Source organism: Strix aluco, chromosome 11, assembly GCF_031877795.1.
Source record: "Strix aluco isolate bStrAlu1 chromosome 11, bStrAlu1.hap1, whole genome shotgun sequence".
Classification (NCBI taxonomy): domain Eukaryota; kingdom Metazoa; phylum Chordata; class Aves; order Strigiformes; family Strigidae; genus Strix; species Strix aluco.
In genome coordinates, this window is record NC_133941.1 from 3,449,224 (window position 1) to 3,473,683 (window position 24,460).

A 24,460-nucleotide genomic window follows, 5' to 3' on the forward strand; every position below is an offset into this window, starting at 1 on the left:
GAGAGGGCGAGGAGAGGATTCACCCGTCGTCATGGTCATATTGGGACAAATATTCTCGCTGGCAGTGAAAACCCCAGAGAAGACCCTGCGCGGGTTTGGGGTGGTCTGTGGGGGTCAGAGTTGCACCCTGGGGCTTCCTCCTGCCCCCCGGGAAGTGTCCGGCGCTGGGGGAAGCGCCGCTGGCTGCTGTTGCCGTTACACCGCCCTTCTCCGGGGATTTTGTTGGTGACCCCGTGGCGTGCTGTCGTGTGCATGTGGTGGGGGGCCGCGGGGGTCCCCAGAGCAGCCCTGCGTTGTACCCCAGCGGCACGGGCTCCATCCTTGGGGAGCCGGGGCCTGTTCCTGCTCGGCGCGGGGCCTTGCGGCAGACACCTCCAGAGGTCCCTCCAAGCTCAGCCATGTGCTGCCGAGCTCGCTGCGGCGCAGCCGGGGTGAGCGCCCAAGGCCGGGGCCTGCGCCCGTCCCCACCGACCCCCAAACGTGGGGGGTGTCGAGCCCCAGGGAGAGGGTTTTACCCAGCCAAGGTGCTGGGGGGGGGCGGGTACAGGCAGGGAGTGTGACATGAACGGCCGTGGCTGCCGGCAGCCATCACCCAGCCCCTCCACTGACCCCGGGAGGGGGGTCCCAAGGCTCTGGGGGCTCCCCACACCTACCCCACTGCCTTCTCCTTGCTAATTAACATCACCGAACCGATGTTAAACTGGAAGGGCGGAGGCTTCCTCCTTTAAATATCAGAGAGGAGCTGAAAAAACTCATCCTCCCAGTTCCACCATCCAGGGAGTTAAACAGCTGAAGAGCAGCCGCCTGCTCACCCACTGAAACAGGATCTTGCCTCTCCCCAAAAACTAATACAAAGACACTGGATTTTGGTGAAGACACAGGGAGTTTATTAAAGCCAGGAAAAAGGGATCCCAGTCTTCCCTCTCGGGACAACAAAGCTGGACTGGTTGGATTCATGGCAACAGACCTGTTTTGTCAACGCTGAAATGCTTCTTTTGCTGGTAACAGATCAAAAATCAAACATAACACAAATATCTGAAGCAGTGGAAGCTGCAGTCGCAGCTGGGTACCCTGCAAGGACTTGCTCTGCGGGAATTGGGGCTGCCCAACAATCTTGCTGGTGTTTACACCAGATCAGGTGAGCAGGCTGGTCCATTCTGACTTGAAAATTTTGGAGCGACTCCTCACTAGAGTGGTGCTGGTGTCTAAAGGGTGAGAACCATCCGTCAGTGACTTCATCTGCTGAGTTGGAATGCCACATCTCCTGGCTTCTGTTTGAGAACCGCTGCCCCTGGAAAGTGTACCTTGGAGAATTCCTGATTAGCCAAGAGATACAAGAGACAAATAAAGTAGAAACTAAATAATTTCCTGAGTTTTCTGAAACCAAGAAACTTCAGCCTAAAAGGAGAAGAAATACAAGTCGATGAACCTGAGATGTTGGGATTTGGTTTTCCTCAGCTAAACTTGACCCTGTCCAAAGCTCACAAACAACTCCTGGGACAAATCTGAACCTTATTGAAATCAACCAGAGCAACACTACTACTGCCTAGGGCACTAAAATCTGAACTTTTAGACATACAACAGAGAGACTACGAGTGAGAAACAGAGTAAAGCCTCTGGCCTCAGAGACATTATTTTATCTATCTAGTTGAAAAGCTTCCAGTAGCTCTCAGTGCTAAACCTGATCCGGCTGCCCGTCTGTGCTCTGCCAGCCCTCTCCTCCCGGAGAACGTCCCGGCAGCCTCCGCAGGTGCCGCTCTGCTGTGTAAATATGACGGTAGTTGGAGCCTGTGGCGTCTCTGGGAGCAGGGGGATAAAGTAATACAGATCCCATCAGCTTTCCAAACAAACTCCAAGGCTTCACCCCCCATCCCAGGTAGTCTTTTATGATATATCAAAGTGGACAATAACATTTTCAAGCATCCAGGCACGAGTCTTGTCTCTGATTAAGCAGGTAACAGACCTAGAGGTATAAACTGCGACTGCGACGGCCAAGCCTGCTGATGACGACTCCGAACATGAAACAAAACCCTTCAGTCAGAATAATCGCTGTCAAAAACTAAAGAGCAACAGGCCGTATTCTGCTGAGCCAGCGTATTGACAGGATGTGGTTTCTTGGAGGCCGCAGGGCTTCGGAGGCTGAAGCAGGTCATCTGTTTTTCACCTATTGTGCTACACAGGGAAAATATATTCTCCTGGGGAGAGGAATCCCCGAGATTCCCTTTTACACTGGCAACATTCACTCTTTTTTTAATTTCCAAACTTCTCCTCCTTTTGTCTGGAAGTTGTTGCAGGCTCTTATTGGACCGTGGCACTGGTGGGGAATTCTGTGTAAGCCTCGGCCGAGCGCTGCTGAGGATCTGCTGATCAGGAGCTGCAAGAACTGGGTTAGAGCTTCCTAAATTGAGAGCAACCATGTATCCGGGAAAACAATTTTTTCTGGAGCTTTCCAACTCAATAACCCCGTTTACCTTCCTTTGCTTCAGCCCACCATCGGCACATCGAGAGAGCTCGCTTTTTTTCATAGTGGGGCACATTTTCTTCCTCCCTATTACTTTGTTCCAGGGGATCCTTCCTGGCCTCTGTTTTGCTTTGTGCCCTACAGCTGCATTCTCCACCTCACAGTCTGTGGCCCTGTTATTGTCTTTTTGCCCAGGCATATCTTTTTGTACGGAAAGGTGGTAAACCTGAGGCTGCCTCTGTTGTGAGCCTGCCATGGGGTCAAATCCTCGAGTGCTTTTCCTGACCGCCTTCCTCAGGAGAGTTGGTAGAGGCACCTCCTGTGGTACAGAACAGTATTTCTTCTGACTATCCCCCAAAAAATGATTGTTAGCACAGCACACGCAAAGATGGTCAGCACAGCTCTGTGCTCCCAAACCGTATTTCACCTCCTGCAAAGAAGCGTTTTCTCTGCCACACGCCGCTGTGGCAAAGGGGCTGCCTTTCCCCCCTGAAGCTGTGTTTAGGTCACCCTTAGATGGGCCATCCCCAGCGCCCTGGTTCCTCCTGGGGGAGTCTCCGTGCTGGTCCCCCACTGTCACGCAGAGGGACTGAGGCCACCCCGAGGAGCTGCAAACGCCCCTGCCTCGGCAGCACGGCCAGCGCGTGGTCTCCTCACCCAGAACACAGCCCTGGCACGGGCCAGGGGAGGTCTGAGAAGAGTTATCTGCCCTGTGAGGGGGCAGTCGGGCACTAGAAATGAGCGTGTGCAGCTCAGCTAAGGCGTTAGGGAGCTTCAGGAAGCCTAGTTCTTCACACAGCTTCAGGTGCTGATCACTCAGCTGAGCTGGCAGTGACTCCAGACCCTCCTTCAGCAGCTGGATGCTGGATTTCACATCCAAAATCTCCGCATCTTTCTGGGGAAGCAGTAAGCAGAAAGCAACACATTAAAAGGTGCAATAATAATATCCAAACGAGAAAATTTTAGGTCCTGTGTGTCAGCTAGACCCCCTAACTTGGGTATCGACTCAAAGATCGGCAATTTGTATGTCCCTAATACGTATCTCAAACTGTCCCGCAGAAGTGAGAGGTTTGGGATTGGGGCATCCCCCATACCCACTGGGTGCCCCCTCTCCCAGGAGCACTGCCTTCTCACACACCCTTGCCAAAAACAATTCCCACAGCAGGGCTTTTGGAGAAACCAGACCTGTCCAGGAGGTGTCTGACAGTTCATTCTTTTGTCTCTGACACCCACTTATTCTTTTCTCACCTCTTTTTTCCTTTCCCTGGGAAAGCATCCAACTGAAGGGACAAGGCACTGCACTTCTGCGAGATGCTGTCCCCTCGCAGGCAGGCACTGCACCGCCTCCTCCAGCGAAGGCGTGTGCCAGTGTGAGGAAGCAGGGCTCTGTCGTGACCTGTCACAACAGGGCACTGTTGGGCTCCCCTCTTACTGACCTGGGTTCCATCAGAGCTTACAGCACTGTTAGCCAACACTTGGGTAAGCATCAGTCGTTATCTGGCCTAGAATTAGCATTTTAATATGCCTTTCCCCTTTAATTATAACAGGAGCAGTCTACTTTATAATCCAACATTCAAAGGCAATTTAATATTCAGTTAATATTTTGAAGAAGTGGGAGAAATTCAGAAGGAGGGTTCAGAATAAAAGATTAATTTCTGCACTTACAGCTGCAAGTCTCTTCTCCATCTCCAGCAGCGCCTGCTCCATTTGGCTTTTATCTGTCAGAGCTTTCAGCATGGAGCCACAGTGACTTTGAAGAGCATCTTGCACTAAACGGGGAAATCAATAAAACCCACATTTGGTCTTTCATTTGTAAATGTGAATAAACTACTATCAATACTCTTGCTACTTCCTCCACGGCTTGGCATGAAATACTTCACTGTGCTGTGCAAGTACAGTGATTCGCCCGCTGAGATCTCCCCGAGCCCCAAGCGATGAACAATAGGGTAGGTGCTTAATGCAAAGCACTTGAAATTTATAAGATGCTGTGTATAGGCCAAACCTCATTTACTGTGCTCTATTAATATGACAGCTGGAGATGAAGGGCTAAAAACGAAGCTGCAAAACTTGGTTGGCTCAACGCAAGGAAGGCCAAGGCTTAGTTGTCTGCCAACAGGCACGGCCAGGGGAAGGGGATCCCAATATAGCTGACCCACCCCAGTATAACCAACACTCTTCCGTAACCAGGTAAATGGGATCTTGAACATGTGACGGGAAGAATAGTATTGCTGAGAACAGGATGGAGATGCAAGAGGTTAATGCCTAAGAAGTGTGACCAGAGAATACATGTCAGAAATGTACAGGTGACTGAAGGAAAGCTGCCTGAAGGGATAGTGGGAAATTATGAAGGAGTGTGCAAAGAATTGGGATTTCCAGTTGCTGGGCTCAGGAAGAAATGGGGCCAGAAAATGTCTGAACCAGGCAGCTGCACCCAGCGCTTGGGCAGCTGCAGCTGGAATGCCAGAAGTCAGTGGGGGCCCTGACAATGTCCTATGGGGTCACGGACCCCCTGCGAGAGTTTTAAACTGGAAAAAGATGCGCTTGGCTTCAGACAGTCTTGTTGAAAAACTGGTTAAAAAGTAGGGATTTGTGTTATATGATTGGACAATAACGTAACTTCCCCCGTGCAGCTGCAATTATAGGAACCACTGCTGTGCCTAATACACTACAGCGTGGGAACGCAGTTTGCAGCCGATGTGCAGATGAAAAATCCTTAGCAATCTTACAAAAGTCTTCCTTTAAAATCATAAATTAGGACGGAGAGAAAGAGCTGTTCGCTAAACAGGTCTGGTCTTTCCTGCGAGCAGCAGAGGAAGGTGTGTACAGATGGTGTGGCTGGGGTGGAACGAAGCAGGATGCAAAGCACTCCTGCTAAAACTGAGCATTGCCAAGCCAACGGGCTGGGATAACTGAAACTCTGGAGTCCTGGACCAGCACCGCACACCCAAGAAAAATCAGAATGAAGCCTACATTTCAACAAGTGGCCACAAGAGCTCTGCAGTTAATTAATCCTCTTTTGCTACAGATCCAACGGGTTTGATTGACTTTGGTGTCGGTGGAGCTGAGAGCTCGGCTGAAGCTGTTCCTGCACATGGAGTATTTATCTCAGCTCTACAGTGCAGCACCTCGGCCCAGAGAGGTGCTCACAGGCTGTGGAGCCACAGAGCACTCTGTATCTCTTCTCCTGCCCAGCTATTTTCATTAAGCTTGTGGGGACTTAATTATCTCCGTGAGCTGTGCCCTTCTGTCAAACTCTAGATGGAATTGGTCAAAGAGTTAAAAACTGTTAGGGAGAGACAGGCAGAAAGTGATTGTACAGGCTTTGTTTCTGTAAAAAAAACAGGGATGTTTTAAAAAAGAACATTTGGGAAGGAAAAAAGGAAAGACACTTGAGCAATTATGGACTTACTAGTTCGTTATCACATTGTGCAAGGTTTTAGAATAGACCTTAAGGGAAAGAGTGCTCAAAGAGGGAATTGGAATGAAATGGAACAAGATTTTGTAAAAGGCAGATTGTGCCTGACTAATGTAATACACTAGGATAAGATAGGTGACTTCTTAGACAAAACAAAGGGAACGCAGTGGCCTTTCTGTAGAGTCAAACAAAGCTGTTCAGTGGAAGTTGTCATGTAATATGAAAAAAGCTGAGAAAAATTAAGTGAATAAGTTCAAGGGAAAATACCAGCTCTTGAGAGGTGTGGCATGAGGGGACAAGGCGGTTCTGGAAGGTGCTCCTCAAGGTCTGCTCATGAGCCAAACCTGCTTAAAATCTGCTGTAGTGACCTGGGTGCAAAAGCTAGCAGGGCATTTTAGGTAATTAGCAGGTGCAATTAGCAAATGCCAGCACCAGGGGCTACAGGTGAGATAGGGCAGTGTAGCGTGTGGTAGTGCACAGGCTCTGGCTGAGGGGAACTGCTGTGCACCCCGGGGTGGCTGGAAGCCCGCACGCAGTCCCAGCTGCCTATGTGCAAGGAAAAAAAAGAAAAAGATTGAACGGAGACACGTGCAGAGAAAAGCTACAAGATAATTAAGTGCTTAGATGATAATCTCCTCTTATGAAAGGAGATTGAAAGCATTTGGCTTATTCAGCTACGCAAACCAGGGGTGTCTGGTGGCGTGGGGCTGGAGGTGCTGCTCCAGGGATGGGGTGCTTGCCGTGAGCTGCCTCCCAGCAGCGGGGAACCCCCATGCCAGGCTGGATTTTTAACTTTATTTGCCTTCCTCTGAAGGAGCAAAGCTTGGGCACAGCGCACGCTGCTGTCATTTGGCAGATGGAACCCTGCAGTTGCCTCGTCCACGTGTTTTCCTCACACGCATCGAGTTAAACCACCTCCCGGACCTCGGCTCGGGGGGAATTTCTCCATTTTTTCAGGATGCCTGTCATCACACAGCTTTGCCTTGTTCTCCGTAGGAGTGTGGCTGATTTCTGAGGATTATCTGCACATATTTCAACTAATAAGCTCTCTGCTGTTGCAGGCAATTTGGTTGTCCCTGCTCTCTCACTGCTCTTTTTAAGCTTTTAGTCTTTTGCTCTGACAGATTTAGACATTTTTTACAAATCACCAGGGGAAAGCTGTGGCTTGCAGAACAGGTTTGTAATGGTGGAGTGAATGTTTGAGTGGGCCTTCTAGACTTTGCATCTCCCTGGTTAGACCTAAGAGCTACCTGCAATCCGAGAGCAGGTTTTGGGGACCCTGCCAGCCCCCTCCCAGCCTGCAAGCCTATAAAGAGGAAGAAAGCAGCAGTGACTGAAGAAGGAAACTCCTTTCATGTCACTTCATCACCATCCATCTCTACGTAGCGTAAGATACAGGAAGGCCAGCATCAGCAAGCTTACCTCGGCCTGCTGCTCTTCCCCATATGCTTAATTTTAGTTCGGAATTATTTTTAAAACTTTCTGATTTCCCTAGTCTGTCTGTTCTTCTACAACATGGTATCCTCAGTCTAAAAATAGCACTGCATCCACTGGGCTTGTGATCTGCACATACGTTTGACTCAGCACAGTGTGCTGCAGGCAAGCAACCGACAGCCCGTCTTTTGAACGCGTTTCATTTGTACGTGTAGGAGTATTCTGCAGAAAAAAACCCCATCAGTACCGAGCAGGAGCACTCTCCTTCCCTCTCTGGCTTCCATACCAGAGGAGTGTTCAGACTTGTCAAACACTATTAAACAAAACAAAAACGAGCGTTAATCTAGACTTAAAAAAATAGGCGTCGAGATGGCCAAACTAGATCAGATCAAGGACCCTGCTAGTCAAGTATCTTGTCTTTGAAAATGATCAAGAACAGCTGCTTCAGAGAAAGTTTTCTTCAAATAAACCCCACAGCAGATAGCTCTTGAATAACTTGATCACAGAGGGAAAATCTTTACGTGGTTAAGAGTGGCTTATGCACAGACTTGTGCCTCTCTTAAGGTATTTTACTCTAAACAAAGCAGTTTTTTACAATCTGGAACATCGCTGTGTTTTCATTTGCTGTACCATTGCCTTCAGATGCTACTGGTTTACATTAATAACGTATGGAATGTGAAATCTGGCATGGGATAAAAGTCTGTACGACCTCGGGGTAGGTCTGCCATCCTGTGCTGCAGAGAGTTCCCTGCAAATCAGCCTGCACTTGGGTGCGGCTGCACTCCCAACAGCTGAAAACTATAGTCTGAGCAGTCGAGGGAGGGAGCGTCAGCCTCCCAGCCTAGGAATATTAAATAGCAACTGCTTCTGATGCCTATCTATCATTGACTATGCAACTTGTCCTGAGATTGGTACTGACAGCGCGGAGGCTTTAAATAACATTTTGGAGGAAGGTTGGTTCCCCCACGCCCGGGTTCAGTAGGGGAAATGGGGGGAGGTATAAACCTGGTGAGACAGGAGGAGGGAGGACAGCTCTGGAGCTCAGCAGGGTGCGGCGTTTTCTCCCTGGGAAGTAACTGAGCTGTGCCAGTGGGTGAGATATTTGGGCTGTCACGGCTGCACCCTGTTTGGACGTACCCTGAGTAGCTGGCAGGTCTGTGCCTGCTTAGCCTGGGTGCCCTTCTGCAGCACGGCAGACACCTACGTGGGGGGACTGTGGGGTGAGCTGCCCCCGATCTCAGCCTGCTCTAGGGCAGACAGTGCCCCCAGCCCTGAGGTGTGACAATGAGGGGCTTCAATATTCACCAAGACAATCACACATCCTCTCGCCCTCCATGCCAAAAGTTAAACCTTCTGACTTCTCAATCCATACAGAACATAAGGGAGTTTGGACTGGGTGTCCCAGTCTGGACCATTCTGTTCACAGTAACCAAGCTCAAATCCCACCATTATAAACACAGCGAATTCCCCTAGAAACCTTGACAGCAACTACTGGGCCTGGGGAGTCTTAAACAAGTCACGTTTGAAAACTGCCCACTGAGCACCAGATTTTGTCAGAGAACTGCATCAGCTCGTGCCTCTGTAAGGGACATATTGCACATTATTTTGTCACCCTTGCTGGCAGGAGCATCAGAGGATTGCCTGTGGTATGCTGGCTGGGAATATGCTTCCCACTTGCAATGAAGTCAAGGTGATGCGGAGGATATGGCTGTTATGAGCTGTCACAGCTGGAACGACCAGATACCAGAAAAGCAAAGCAGTTCAGAGAGAGCTGAGTTGTGAAAATCGGGATTTGTATTAAAAAAATAGAAAATTTTGATATAAATGAAAATGAGGAAACTAGACAAAGAAATTAGCTACGGGAGCTGAAACCAGAAGGAAAGAGCAAATGATGAGCGGGCAAGTCAACATGAGAAACTCTAAATAAGGTGGAAGAACTGAAGACGTAGGGTCTGCTTGCCTCTTTCCATCCCTGTGCACAGCACACTGAGATGTGAGCGAGGAATGGAGCAGCTGTGCCTCTGTGGAAGCTGCTCAGGCAAATGTCTCATCTCCAGTGCCAGACACGGTTCTATCCACTGTGTGCAAGCACATATGGACAAACACTCAAAAGAGAACATTTTTTTGCTTACTGCATAGAGCATGCCAGCCCAACAGCCTTTGGAAATGCTTTGGAAATATATTTTGAAAAATATTTTCTGTTTTGTTCTCGTCCAGTGGCTATGTAGAATGTGCCAAATGTGCCTGCTGCCCACTGCTATAAATGAAGCCTGTGATACTCCTTATAAGCTTTTAATGAAGACAGACTTGATTTCAAGTTCCACCTTTCTTTGCTTTTCAGAGCTGGTGGAACATCCTGGTGTACTACTCCTCCCCTTGAAGAGAGCCTCTTCATCTTCTGCATTCCTCTCCTACATGTGAAATCCTCCACTGTCAATGATTTCCCATGTCTCTACCATATCACCCACCTCCCAAGGTACTGTATCATCAGCCACTGGCATTCAGTGCTTTATCAGCTCTGAATTTAGCTCTTTATTTTGTACCAGTTTTTGAAGAGAATTGCTGCAGTTGGGATCTTTTCAAGGCACTAGTGCAGGTATTTATTTAGTGGGAACTTAATTATCCATCACTGTGATACCAGTCAAATGGTAGTGTTTATCAGCAATTAACCAGTGACAGATGAACCTCCCAGAAATATAAAAAGAACAACATTGTGGAGCGTGTGATAATTTTCATTATATATTCAACATTCTGCAGCATGATACATTACAGAAAGTGCCAATTTTTCTTTTCAATTGCTTTGAAAATCTAGCAGCAGGCACCTCTGGGAGGTTTCTCATTTCATTCAAGGCACATTTATTTAAAAAGGGTATGGAGACGAAACAGGACAGCTGAGCAAATGGTATGGAATGAAGAGGGGGAATTGTGAACAATAGATTTGATTTTCAGTGCCATGACAACAATTTCTCTGCATGAAGTATACGAAATTAGGCGAAGTCCTGTCACAGAGTGGACAAGTTGAGGCACTGAAGTAATTAGGAGATGGGCAAATGCGTGATAGAGAGCTTGTTGTGCCGGCCAAAGCAGACAGATTCTTGCTTACATTAAGGTCCCACCAAGAGCACTTGCCAAGCACAGCAAGGGAGTGTTCTTAGTATAACAGGATTGGTATTTCAAATGTACAGGCTATCACGGCCTCGAGCAAAATGCACCAGACTCCACTCTTTTTGCCTGAAAGGGCTGTGTTGACTTAAAGGGTATCTGTCAAAGCTGTGCTTTGTGGAAGCCCCATTTTACCGCACAGTGAATACTACAGTGCTTTGTGAAGGTCTGCTACCTTGATTTCCCAAGGTATAACTCACTTCACGTCTCTTGCGTGTGTTGAAACTGGCCTCTTGTTCTTGCACAGAGCGGGGCAAGCACTGAGCAGAGTCCTGACAGGGTGTTGATAAAAAAACACGCCAGCATTAAAAATTAACGCACTCGCAAAGGCTCAGATCTAAGCCAAATTACCAACAAGTTCTCTGAAGTACTTTCGCTCAGTAAAGACTGCCATGACCAGCCACTTCAGAGACATTCAAAAGTATTTTACGTTATTAGCTTTTTTGGGAGGTCACCTTTTTATCATGGCAATAGTGTGCTTCACTATGTGCTTCTTGCTTAAGAAATGAGCAGTGCTAGTCTTGTTCATATCTAAGATATAATCACTTCGAGCACAGAGGAGTGATGGAAGACTTCAAACTAACATGTGAAAATCTGAGAAAGCCCTAAAAACTGAAACTGGATACTCAGGATATAAATGTCTGTGTTATTTTTACTGTGTATTCCGTTAGGTGCTCCAGATAGTCTAAAAATGATCATACTTCAGGCAGAACACAAAAACATAGGAGGTGCATTTATCTATGCATGCATGGTGTCTAACCACGCAACACCTAAGTTCTTTGACACAGTACAAGAGAGCAGAGAAAAGGAGAACACAGCAGTAAGAATGGAAAAATAGACAAGTCCATACCATGGATAATTCTTATTTGCTCATCCCCTTTACGAAGAGCAGCTGTTGAGTGGCATGACTTGCCTAGTTCACCCCAGCTTGGAGACAACACGCTGACATTCAGCAGTTTGACTGTGCCCTCTGCTGTTAACAGAAATACAGAAGAGACTTACATGTCTTGGAAATGGTTTCTAGGTGAACCAAAATGGATTTGTTTCTTGAATCGAACATTTCTCCAAAATTGTCCAAGCATGCTTGCAACTGTCAAAAATGAAGGTAAATAAGAAAATTAATACATTGCCTTTTCTTTGTTTGCAAAACCACAGACCCAAATGCCACAGAACAACGACTGCAACTCATGGAATGGAACAGCCTGAAAATGGTTATTTATCTGTGTCTTGAAACAATTTGTCCAGCTGTTGGTTGCAATTCCAAAGGAGATCTGGAATGGCTCAAAACGTTCATGAAATTTTGTAGACATCTTAACAGATTTCAAAATAGAGATACTGATCTGTAAAACAGCATTAGTAATAACATTAATCAAATTAATTATAAAAGTGTTGGGGGTGAGACCTTCACCTTCAGACAGTAAGATCCCATTGACTTATTACCAAGAGTAGACTACTTTCTTCAGGCAGAAGAAAAAAATAATTGATATTTGCAGACAGCCATTACAGCTTGTTCTTGCTCCCAAGACCCAGCTTGTTCTTGATCCCGAGACCCAGAGAAATTCCACTGCTGACTCTGAGGCAAGGCCCTAAAGACCTTGACCCTGAGGACAGGCCACAAAGACAATGGTATATGTAAAAAAATTGACAATTGTTGGTTTAAAGTATTTGAGTGCTCAAGACAAACAGTGTAATCATTCAAATATCAGCAATGTAAATGACAGAAGGCGAATGTTATGTAGCTTTTCTAACCCTTCACTATTCTGCACTCTGAATTTGAGTTAACTTACCCCTTGAAGCCTGCCTTTGGTACTGGAAATAAAGGTGCTTAAAACCTCACTAGAATGAAAAAAACAGGTATAAAACAGACAAGTAAGTTACTGAAGTAGACAGACATTGAAAAGATCACAGTAAACATGAGATGTGAAACACTGCAAGGCATAGCATAGTGCATCATGTAAGCACAGAAACATGCTACAGGGGGCATAACCTTTTGAAGTCACCTCACTTGTTTTAGGGAAGCATGGATTCTGCTGTGTAGAGTAAGAAAAAAAATATATTGACATGCACATATAAATCATACACTTGAAATTATAATTTTTTTTAACTCTCCCATTTTTGGCCTGGCATTTGTGCCTCTCTTGAAAGTTTTAGCTGGCATTTACAGTACTGTCCCTGCTGCTGGGGTGTTACCATCGCGCTATCTGCTCCGGAAGGACCCAGCCTTGGCGGAGGTGACGTGCCTGTTGCTGGGATACACAGGGTATTGTATTTGGACTAAAATAACTGTGGGAAAAACATGGGAAAAGCTTCAGCATCAACAAAGCCCAAGCCAGGAAGAACAAATACTGCAAATCCTTTTCTCCTGAGATTACGCCCGTGGTTTCTGTTATCCATCCTTTTAAGTTGAGCGAGCCTATCAGGAACCAGGCTATATTCATGATTAACCTATCAAACCAAAATGCAAGGACAGTTGCTAAGCAAAGTGATAACCTATTTCCTCTCTGAAGATTCAGGTCGTTTTAAATTAGTCATGTAGTGATCCAAATTGTAACAACCAAAAAGGAGGAGGCCAGGTAGATTCTAGCTGTGATAATTAGGCAGGGCTTCTGAAATCTTTCTAGCCTTATGGAAAGGAATATATTAATTATATTAGTCAAACATGGGGGATACAAATTGATAAATTGTACATTTATCATTGTAGAGATAATATAGCTATTTCTATAAACAGGCTTCTAATCTGGGAGCAAGTCTGGAGTGTAGGAAGGAGCATAATTCATTCAAAGAAGAAACAAAGGATAATTAAGAGTTCTGCTTGAACACTTAAAACTATTTGTTCATTTCTCATAATTCACTTACAAAAATCCTCCTCTTCTCTAATAGGCACTAGAGAATCGAATATTGCCTTATTAGAAGCATAGTGCCCATTGCAAAAGAGAAAGAGACACATAGCCTGATTTGATCAAAGGCTTTTAATAAAAGTGCATTTCACTTTGGATGGATGTTATGTTACAAAATGTACAACGCTAAGAATTATTTATAGGTGCACTGGGGAGTTTGCCATCTTTCATTTTTGAGCTTCAAATGGTCAGCTTGTTCCTTAAAGTCCTTTAGGACCTACATGTACATTTAATTCTTAACAGCTGACAAAGAGCAGATGCAAATTACATTAGCAAGTTATACTTGTCTGTTACCAAAACCAGAAGATACAAAAATCTTGTATACAAGTAAAATTCCAGAGATAGATGCAGATTTAGAAAGGTGTAATCATTGCATCTTCCACTGCACACAAGTATGCTTGGCAATCTCCTCAACTGGCCTGTGAAGGCTGTCCTCAGAGTCCCTTTGAGGAGTCACAACACAGTCTATAAAAGTTTGGGAAATATGGGCTTTTGCAGAGAATCAATACAGAAAAAAACCCTGATGGTTAGATAAAGAAGGGCAAAGGTGAATTCAGGTTACAGTTTTGTTGTTCCTTGTGGCTTATGGCTGACTGTGTTACATAAATCACATTGCAAATAAACCTTATTCTCTTATCCTGTGACTCTTTCCAATCAGAGATTAATTAAAACCTGAAAAGATACTTTTCTTGGAGAAATATGGAGCTATGTCATGTATGGCTTTTAAGAGGGAAAGAAGGAGCTGCAGGGAGTGATAACCACCAGCACAGAAAGAATTTCCAATGGATGTCTACATACCGATCATATTTGTCCTTTATTTTGTTCTTATTCATTTCATAGTTTTCCAAGACACTTTTCACTCTTCCTGCACCAAAATTAAGCGACCCTTTTTCTTTTGCATCTTCATCAAATAACTGTGGTTTTGTCTGGTATTTGGTAAAAATACTGGGCTCGCTCTGTTGCACAAAAGAAAGAAAAATGTTGAAGTATGAAAATAATCAGAACATTAATTAGAAAAAAACATTTGTGAACCAAGTGCTTTGCAGGCAGAGACCACAGTGATTGGGCATAGCAGATTAGATTGGAAGAGGAGATTAAGAATTTCATGAGATTATGACTCGCTTAATGAGATCGACTTAGTTAGATTAACTCCCTGGGGAACTGAGACCCAGCCCAAATTCCTCCAAACTCAGGCTTTTCTCTCATCTTGAGTATTTTCAGTTGGCTGCGATCATCATACGTGCAGATTTTTTCCCTGTATGCTCAACACAGAGACTATAAATGAATTCCAGTGTTCCTGGAATTGTGGAAGAGTTAAAGATGTCAGCAGGAGTTCCCTGTACAAGAATCTAAAGAAAACCCTATTCAATTTCCTGGTAGATGACATAATTTTGCTGCCAAATAGCAACACCACCAGACTAGATGAGTTTTTCACATGCTTCAATATACATTTCAGAAATTCAAGAAATTTAACATTAATATGAAAACTGTGAAGACCTTCTTCATTATACAAACTTCCCAGACACTGTGTGACCAAAATGGAAATGCCTTTTCCTGAAAACATAAGAAAATGCAAATTCCATTAATTTTTCTTCTTTCACAGTGAAAAGTGAATTTCCTTTTTTTGTGTCTGATGAAAAGCTGTTGCTGTTAAAGGACAAGATCCCTGGCAAAATGCAGAGGACAGCAGATAGGATCTGGAACTGAAGGACAGCCTAGGGCCACCGAGCTGGCACCACTGCTCTTTCCTAATCTTTGCTCTCAGGTGTCTTTATTTGGATCTGGTGCTCTCTGTCAGCAGTACAGGAACTATTTTAGTGAGGCTGGTGACATCAGAAACCACATGCTGTAGGAGAAAGATTTTGAGCCTAGAAGCTCTTCATCTAAAATCATTCAAGCATCTGCCATAACAGTACAGCGAGGTAATTTTCACTCAATGGAAGTAAATACTGAATACCTCTGTCATTCTTGCAGAAAGCTTAATGAAGAGAAACACAGTATTTTTCTAAGAGGAATAAACATAATATGCAACCTTAGCTATGTGGTCTAAAGACATTAGCTTGAGAATAATTTCATATTATTTTAGTAATTAAAAAAATGTGATTAAAGAAAATAATACCTATCTCAAAAATAATTTATAGCTATCTGTTATAAATACTAAATTTTCAGCCAGCCAGACTGCTACTTTGTCTAGTCACAGTAAATACATATATGTATTAAGAGAATAACTTGATTTCAGCAGTTACTAACATTTGCAAATGTTACCACCTGATTTCAGCATTTTCCATTAACTTCGAATAGTGGCTGTGTGCCTGCACAGAGCTGAACGAGAGTGAGACTCACGTCCTGGGAGTTGTGCTGTCCCAGCTGCGTGCCCAGCTCCAGCGGCGCCGCTGCCAACTGCACGTTCTCCGGGCAGAACTGGGAGCCGAAGAGCAGCTGAGAATCACTCAAATTCGAGTAGTCGCTAGGAGCACTGCTTCGGATGGAAAACTTATTAGGCCTGAAATGGGGCAGAGCGGGTTGTGAATGAGTCTTGAGCAATTAAAAAGCCAAACAGAATTCCCTACACAACCTGCTGGAACCATTCGAGCATGGCCCACCCCAAGATGTTCATTTTCACTCTCCACTCGGAGGGTACCGTTCCCATAACCGCATAATGTTAAACAGCATGTTTTTGCCACGCAAAGCCAACCGGCTTATTTTAAACTGCCACATCCATACAAACGCAGTGTGGTAGTGCTGCATTCCCCTTGCAGGGGGAAGGTGTTTCTCCAGCATGTCCTGCAGACAGAAGACCAAAACCAGACTGGCCAGCTAACTCAGTTCATCCTACCTGCCTTGTCGGTCAGTCTTAGTTTAAGGGACACCTTGGGGTTTGCTCCTAGCAGGTGCCAGGTCTCTCCCTTTTCACTACTCTGGATAATAATTTCTGTGTAACTCAGATGCTGCTCAGTTTATTTGGAAGGCAGTTCCAACAGATTAAACCTTTCTGACTGATAGTTGACATTTCTTGGGCATTTATTCTCCAGATGCCTTAAGTCTAACACGCTGGAACAACAAATAAATAGGTACCATATGGCTATACAAATTGACCTGAATTGTTAGAAATATTTCAAACATAATAACATCCTACTCAAAAGTTCTCTTCTTTCCCCTGAGTGTCACCTAAATAAACCTTTTCCATCTAGCCTCGACGCTGTGCTGTGTTGCTCTGATTCTACTCCTCTTCAGAGACACGGCTTGTACTGCTTTATGGACTAGGCTCGTGGCACAGTACCAGCTTCCCTCAGACAAGGGTTTCCCTGCACAGCTGCACCACTTCTCACTGTGTCAGAGGCTGGCTTCAATTTTTTCCTAGCAAAGATACAGACTTTTTTCATTTTTCACATGATCCCTGTTCCGTTGCTCCATGTCCACAAGGTCTGAAGGAGTGCTCAGGTTAGGTCCAAATATAAGAAAAGTTGGGCCAGGTTTATACTCTTAGTTCTTGCTGTTTTTTAAGCTACCAAAACGGACAGATGTGTGGCTGCCTTTGGAACTGGGAATTACAGATGAAAATTAATGAAAAAGATTCTTATGCAGGGTTTTCCCTCCATATCAAATCATATAAGTAGAGGAGAAGGAACAGGAGACTAATTCATGTGTATAAAAAAGATGATCACCCCAACATCTATTAGCAGCGACGTGTTTAGTTAATCCCCAGTTTTGGAAAGAGCCCAAACATCATACACACAACAGGGAAGGGATTTAATAGTGGTACTTCAACTGCTCAGCGTCCCTCTTCATTATATAGTGGTGTCAGTGACAATATTTTATTAATACTTTTGGCTTTAAGCTCACCGAGTACACTGAGCCGCAGGCAAAAATAGACGAGGTATGGGTTTCTGGATTCTTAAAAAGCCTGATAAATCTGTCTGAATTCAAACCTTCTCCCTTGATCTGTCTCTTGACCCCAAATCTACTAAGAAAGAAATCTGAATACAGATTTTACTAGCACAGTTTCTTGTTTCTATCTCAACTTTTTGTAAAAAAAAAAAAAAAAAAAATTTTCTTAATCTACAGCCAACGTGTCAAGGAGAGATGTGAGCACATGGGCTGCCATGACCCCACACAGGCTTACCTGCTTACAAGGTGAGCATCACAGCTCCTACATTAGTTTTCTAAATCCTCCTCTCTTCTAGCTGAAAAAGTTCCCTCTTAGTTTAATTAAGGGTTTTTATAATCCTTAAATGCTTTACTGTCTTGTCAAACCCCCTTTGAAAGTATCTGGTAACTGGTGAATATCCTGCTCACAACCTGCTCATTTTCTCAGTCCCTTCACATTACTTAATGCCCAAAGTGCAAGAATCCTATAACAAAGAGTTTTATGACCGGTATTTTGAGGAGTATTGAGCTGAGAGGACTTTACGAGCCAAGTGACTTCCCAGACTCACTCTGCACTGACACTACGACCAAAGGCAGCTGTTGGCTGCTCTGGAGCCTAATTTTTCTGTCTTAAGTCCACTACCTCAGTGGCTGGTTTAGGAGCACTGGCACTTCTGTGAATTAGGCGGGGAGACGAAACAGATGACTCTTTTGAATGCACTAATTCCCCTGAACAATGGAATTCTTTCTCCCTTAATGCTGCCAGCATTTAATTTACTAACAAGACCATCTGGGCAAGACATCCGCCTGGCCACCCTTGGCCCAGGCCTGTCCCTGATGGTGAGATCAGACAAGTGTGATCAGATCTGTGATCAGATCCATGATCAAGCGACCAGAGCTCTTCTAAGCACCTGACCATTCCCTTCAGGATGCCTGAGCTGCAGGGATGCATGCTCTGTCCTAAATATAAACCCTTTCTTAGAAACAGCAAGGAAACATCCTACATATTTAATCCCCATTAGAAGTCCCTCCTAGGTGATGCAAGTTTATCTCAGGAGAACTTTTAGCTTTCTGCTAACATGAGCCATTCCCCAAGGCGTTCATGCATTTGTGCCCATAAGGTTCCTATGGTATTGACACTAGCATATGCGTCCAAAGCAAAAACAGCCTTAGATATGTAAGACAAGTTCTTGTCATCTCCAAAAAAAGCTAAATCATCCTCTGCTGACCGATGGAACGGTTTTTTTTTCCCACTTAACTTTACGCGAGGTATTGCTGTATTGGCAACTCCAACCCTTTCTGTAACATGAGCGTGATCTAAAAAACTTGCAGCCCTCTGCATATCTGGGGAGTCAACTAGCTCTTTGCAGTCTCAGTTTCCCCGTTGCCAGTGGGAATTCCTCCTCCACAGGAGAAGTTAGATCTTTTGGGAGCTTTCTTTTGTTTTTCTAAGTTCCAATTTCCACTTCCAAATATTTTAGCACAACCATATGCAAAAGTTCACCTTTCATTCAAAGGTTCTGCCTTGCCCCCAAACATCTGTCAGATACAACAATCCAAGAGAAACACAGCATGAAATAAATACCCTCTTCCTGTGTTTCCTAGGTGTTTCTAGGGGCATTAACAAGCTAATAATTCCTAACTATAAATTGTTGTAGGCCTTATCAGTCTTTTTAAAAATCAGTAATTTTTACTCTGTTGTTTGGATCCATCTTTATGCGCCAACTCCAAGGTTTAAGAGTCATTTGGAAAAGCAAACTGAGTCTTCTACACCTTGCAAAATAACATTTATCTGCGATGCTGCTGTAAGTGATTTTATTTGGTTCTGCCATCCCCACTGAGCCTGTGCCAACATCCCTTTTCTTCCCAAGCACTGTGGGTGAAGCTCGCTTACGCCTTCCTGACACATTTCTTCAAAGTGCAGTAAACCTTTATTCCCAAAGAAGAGAACTTTTTCTCCTGGTAGTAATCTTTGTAGAATCAGTGCCATAAAGTTCCTCTTCTCCTGATTCCCCTCTGGAAAATTTCCCAGCCCTTTCTGCTCCTCCTCATTTAGTGACCAGGGCTGCACCACAACAAATCCAACTGAAATTCTGGGAGCTGCTGTTCACCTGCTCTTCCTCCTGGCTCTAGTCTGTATCTATAGGAACTGCCTCTAGCTCTGCTATGCTGCTCTTGTCGTCACTGCTTGCTGCCTGCCAATATGTTCAGCAAATGAGCAAGGATCACTGTTGGCTCTGGGTGCGGAGGAACTTCAGCATCCAGGGGCCTGGAGGAATTTAAAGTAAGGAGTTTTAGCTGCTATTTCAGCTTACAGCCATTTGCCATCTCTTCACTGGGAACGGACACAGCATAAAATTTTTATTCTGCTTTCTGTCCTCTGAAACAGCATGACCTGCTTGCTGCAAATCATTTGCACCATATCCTGAAAGGAATTTCTACAAACAGATTTTAGCGCTGGCCCTAATGCATTAACCATAACGAAATCCCTCTCGGTTATTCAGCTCAAACATTGCCTCCAGCTTCCAGATTTCAGGCTCAAAGTCCTTCTGCTCTTGTTTTAATTCCTCAAGGTCATTTTTACTTTCTATGAGCCTCTCCATTATTCATTTGGCTGTGATTCAATACTGCCCAGACGTTCCTCACCTTGGAAACCGTGTTAGCCCTTTGTTGCAGGGGCTTGCAGGGCCTTTTCCTTAGGAGAAGACTGAGATTTCCACGGAGCAGGAAATTTTACTTACACAAAATGTATCTCTGATCTGGAGACGGGTTTTTTTTTCTCCTCTCCCCAGTCTGAAGCCATCTTCCTGCCTGCACTGACAGCCCCAGTTTCTCATTCCTCCAAGACTCAGGATTTTTACAGCTGCTCTCCCGGTCTTCATCCTGGCTGGCTCCTTCATTTTCTGCTTATTCTGGGACCTTAAGGCAACTTCAAAATATGTGGCTCTGCTATGTGGGATGGAATTTCGTGGGATGGAATTTCATGTGATAATGGATTGAACGAGGTTGTTAAATTTGGAAATTTTTTCTCAACAGCAGAATTAAGCCATAGAGAGTAGTGGCCCAATAGGCCTCAATTTACAGCATCCCTTTTGAATGCCTCTTTAATTTTTCATCATATATTGGCTTTACACACTCTCTGGCAGGCTTTCTGCTTCTGATGTCTTTGGAAGTAGGTATATTAGTAGCTTTTATGCCTTCAGCAAGTTACTGCTTTTCTCCTGGAACAAGAAAATTCTCATAACTTCAATTTCAAATCATAATATATTGGTTTCTATTTTTCATTGTCTTTCTTGAGGGATGCCTTCTCATGTTCAGTAGTCGTCTTTGCCATGCCAGTCCGGCACTGGTCCTTCTCATGTCTGATCTGATAGCTGTATACATTTGTTCTGAGCTTCAACGTGAAGTCTAAATAATCTCTAGGCCTCAGGCAAACGTTTAACCCTTTTGGCTGTCCAGTTTAATTTCTTTTTAACGAGCTTCCTTATTACTATGTCATTGTCTTTTTTGAAATTAAACAGTATTTTTTTGGCTTCTGTTGCTCCTGTACAGATGTTGACTCCAGTTCACTCCTGTCACACTCACGGCAGCACTACAAGAGTGACACCCTGAACACGGGTCTGGTGCTCAGCTCAGGGCCAAAGCAAGACGCGTCTCTTCCACTGTCACTTCCCTGGCCGAGGCAGGTATTCATGGTATCTGAAAATGTACTTTCAGCATCACGCGCCGGTGACGTTTATCCAGTCGATAAAAGGCCGATTGAAGCATCACTGCTTTTGCATCTGCTGCTCTCACACCCTCTGTGATCTTTCTTCGCCTGGGCAGGCAGCAGCGCTGCTCTAACACGGCACTTCCCCTAATGGAGTCTGGCATTTCAGTCTACAAAAATTGTGTCATTTGCTGACACACTTAAATTGAGCCTAAGCTTTTTCCACCGTATAGCTGTCATTCTATCCGCATGACCCCCTCCCACCTTCTCAGACAATTGGCACCCTGATATTACAGTGTCCAACTAGATAATCTTCCCTCTGCTGCATTTCTAGGATCTCTATTGTGTCAATATTCATACATAAAACCAGGTAAAACAGGGACTTTGGTTCCCCCCGCAATTTCTCAGGCTGCTGGTGGTTACAGAGAAGCACGTGTGTGTCTGACAGATAGATAACAAACAAAATCCAGAGCAATCCTCGGCTTGTGCAGAACCGCTGCCGTGAGGGTACGGAATCACGGGAGCTCTGCACATCCTAGCGACCTGGTGGCAGCTGTTCTCAGAAGCAACACCCTGACTCAAACTTGCACAGAACTCACAGCGTGATTCATACCCTGCCTAGATTATATGCTGATTTTGTTTCATTTTTAAAGCTCCCTGAAAGGCAGTATTCTGGGGATTAAACAGCATACCCTGCTGTGGTGAGAAAGTTTTCTAGTAACAGAAGTGAGCCAGGGAAAAATAATCAACACCTTTTCCCCTATTTTAAACACACACACACATGCACGTGCTCCTATGAATAACTTTTTTTTCCTTTAGAAAAAGTTAATTCTGCTCCTGAGAACCTTCTCCTGCTTCTTAACTCCTCCAAAAACCCAGCTGCATTTTCGGTTACGTTTTATGCCCTGTTTGACCCTTTTGAACTCGCTTGCAAAAAATGTGGAATGCTGAGGAGTGGGTGTTAAAATCTCGTCTGTATTTTCTTCCTGCATTAATGAGTTAAAAGGAAGGACTTTGTAGCTGACAGGATACTTTGGAGGAGGAAGGAATTCAAGTGATCCCTTTCCAAACAGTCACCTGTACTTCCACTCATTTCCTTTCCTATTTGCATGACTCCACAGAATGATTTATATATTTTTAAAAAATCTATATTATATATTTTACATAAAAACTAAAAATATAATTATATATAATATTATGTATTTTTTATATATTCTCCAAATTTCCCCTGATCAGTCTCTGAGCAGAAATTAAATCACAGGTTTTCAAACTACTCAGAGGCAACTTATTGAAAACAAAATTTAAAAAAATAAAAAAGAACCCCTGCAGGTACCAAGATGACAATAGGATTATGCAATGCATATTTATAAAGACAAAACCATGACAGATACAAACACATTTTTCTTTGAATTGGCTCCCCTTTGACACCTGCATCTGTGCAAAATTCAATTAATTCATATATATATGACAAGTGTTTTTATAATGGGCAAGGAAACTTGGTTTTCATTATCATCCATCATTGTGGTAACATCAGGCCAAAGAGACAGCATGACTAAACCTGTGAATCTGAACAACAGTTAGTTATGTAAGTGGGTTATTTAACTAACAGAGGCTCAGAGGACCAAATTCATGAATTAGCTTCTTCAGAGTCAAACAACGGATAAATCTCGCTGTCTTTTTTAGCCATGCGATGCAAAAGGTGATGCTTAGCTGTAAAAAAAAGCAGCCTGTCTTACATATTTGCTTTCCAGATGTTTACATCCAAATAATATTTGTTGTTTCACTACGTATTGTAGATATGGGGAGTTCTGGCTCCTCTTTGACTTCTACTGGGAAAAAATTAAGCCATGCGTATAAATGCAGGATATGGAATAATTTTAGAGTTACATAATGTGTAACAATATTGCAAATCATGATTGATTTTATCTACCCTCTGCACAAGGTGAGAGGGAACACTTAACTTACCTAACTAGACATAGACAGGCCACAGGACTTGCCTGAATAAACCAGAGAACAGCTTTCAGCTGATGCTGGTTTTTAAATTCCCAGCCATGGTGGATCTATGGCAGCACCTGGCAGGCTGGGAGCAATGCAGGCACAAACGGGATCATGGACTAGGCGATTTAACCTCCATTAACCAGACTGTAGTAACCATAGATCCATTCAAGATGTGTTTCACCCCATCTCTATCAAACACCCGAATTGTTTAATTTTATATACGATTTCCTCATGATCTTTCCTCCCCACCCCACGGCCCAAGCTCACCCGGTGGCTGTTGGCGTGCTCAACATCTCCTTGATATTCCAGACATTAACATTCATTTTTTTTTTTTTTTTCCACAGCTGACACCCTCACTGGGAGCTCCCAGCCTTCACCATGCACGGCCTCTGCTCCCACCTCTCCTACCCCGCAGCGGCCATGCCACCACACTGCCCTGCAGAGAGGAGGAAAATGGGGAGAGATGGATAAGTCCTGCTCAGGGGGGGAGCATCCCCCTGTGCCCCCTCGCCGTGGGGAGAGCCTTGGTGGGGGGCACGGCCCTGCAGGCCGAGAGCAGGCCCGGCCAACATGGCTGCCCCAGGGCTGGGCCTGAGGCCTCTCCACAGGCCCAGGGTGCAGCTGCCCCACGGGGCCTCACAGCCCCGAGCTGGGGTCTCGGCATCTCACCCTGGGGCTGTGGATTCCAGGACTGGCCCCAGCTCCGAGCCTTCCCCCAGCTGCCCACGGCGGACACCCAGCCAGGCCCTGCCCCTCTGCCTGGGAGCAGAGCCCTGGGCACACGGGGCCATCACAGAGCAGGGGGAGGAACTTCATGGCAGTGTGGTCTCTCGTGTAAATACCTCTCGCAGAAATGCAGCATGATTTAATTTCACCCATTAGAAGTATAACAAAAATAACCCATCATCTAAACACTCCCTGGAGAAAGATTCTCAAATATGGTTTTACTGGAATTTTTATCTTGTGCCTCTGTATCCTCCGTCTTCTGGAATGGAAAATGGGCACGCTTACTTGCTTATTTTTTTCTCCTTTAATTTGAAACAATTTCAGTACTTGTTAAAATGTTTGGTTGCTGGTTCTGAAGACACTCTGCAAGCACTAAACCACTGCAGGAATAAGGTTGATATAAATTCATGAATAGATTAGGGGAACTACTCACATTCCCCTTTATACTCTTTTAGCTTTAGTATTAAAGGCAGCCTGAAGCTTAGAGGTGTCAAAATTATGGCTTTCTTGATGTATATATCTGGTTTCCTAATCAAATCCCGGAGAAATAAAGCTTTCACTTAAAAAAAAAAAAAAATCTGGACTTTTACCCATTAAAAAAAAAAAAACTTACTGGAGTGACTTTGCTGCATTGTTTTTGCTTGTCACTACAGCGCTAGGGCTGGTATAAATAGCTCAGATTTATCACGGCTGTTTGTTAACTCTCAGCTGCACAATGAGCCTCTAACAGGTTGATTTTTCTAAGACCAGAGCAGGGAATCACAGCCTGGATCGTGTTCCTGCTTCAGGGA

At 44.6% G+C, this 24,460-nt stretch overlaps 1 protein-coding gene across 1 annotated transcript; it reads right to left on the minus strand.

The window, feature by feature from the left end:
* Positions 1–1,771: 1,771 nt before the first annotated feature.
* On the minus strand, positions 1,772–23,266 carry IHO1 (interactor of HORMAD1 1). Its single transcript, XM_074836269.1, has 8 exons — positions 23,211–23,266; positions 15,713–15,872; positions 14,168–14,325; positions 12,260–12,308; positions 11,475–11,562; positions 4,127–4,230; positions 2,922–3,356; positions 1,772–2,888 (listed from the first exon to the last, which is right to left on the minus strand). Exons 1-8 carry the CDS (start codon positions 23,264–23,266, stop codon positions 2,034–2,036), a joined length of 1,905 nt encoding a protein of 634 aa, XP_074692370.1. The 3' UTR covers positions 1,772–2,033.
* Positions 23,267–24,460: the final 1,194 nt, after the last annotated feature.

Excerpts from the sequence above, each read along its gene's own strand:
- IHO1 (XM_074836269.1), bottom strand. The coding sequence starts at position 23,266 with ATGAATGTTAATGTCTGGAATATCAAGGAGATGTTGAGCACGCCAACA. Across the intron at positions 3,357-4,126 it reads TGGAGAAGAGACTTGCAGCT|AAAGATGCGGAGATTTTGGA; the intron begins GTAAGTGCAGAA and ends CTGCTTCCCCAG. Across the intron at positions 2,889-2,921 it reads GCAGCCCCTTTGCCACAGCG|GTGAAATACGGTTTGGGAGC; the intron begins GCGTGTGGCAGA and ends TCTTTGCAGGAG.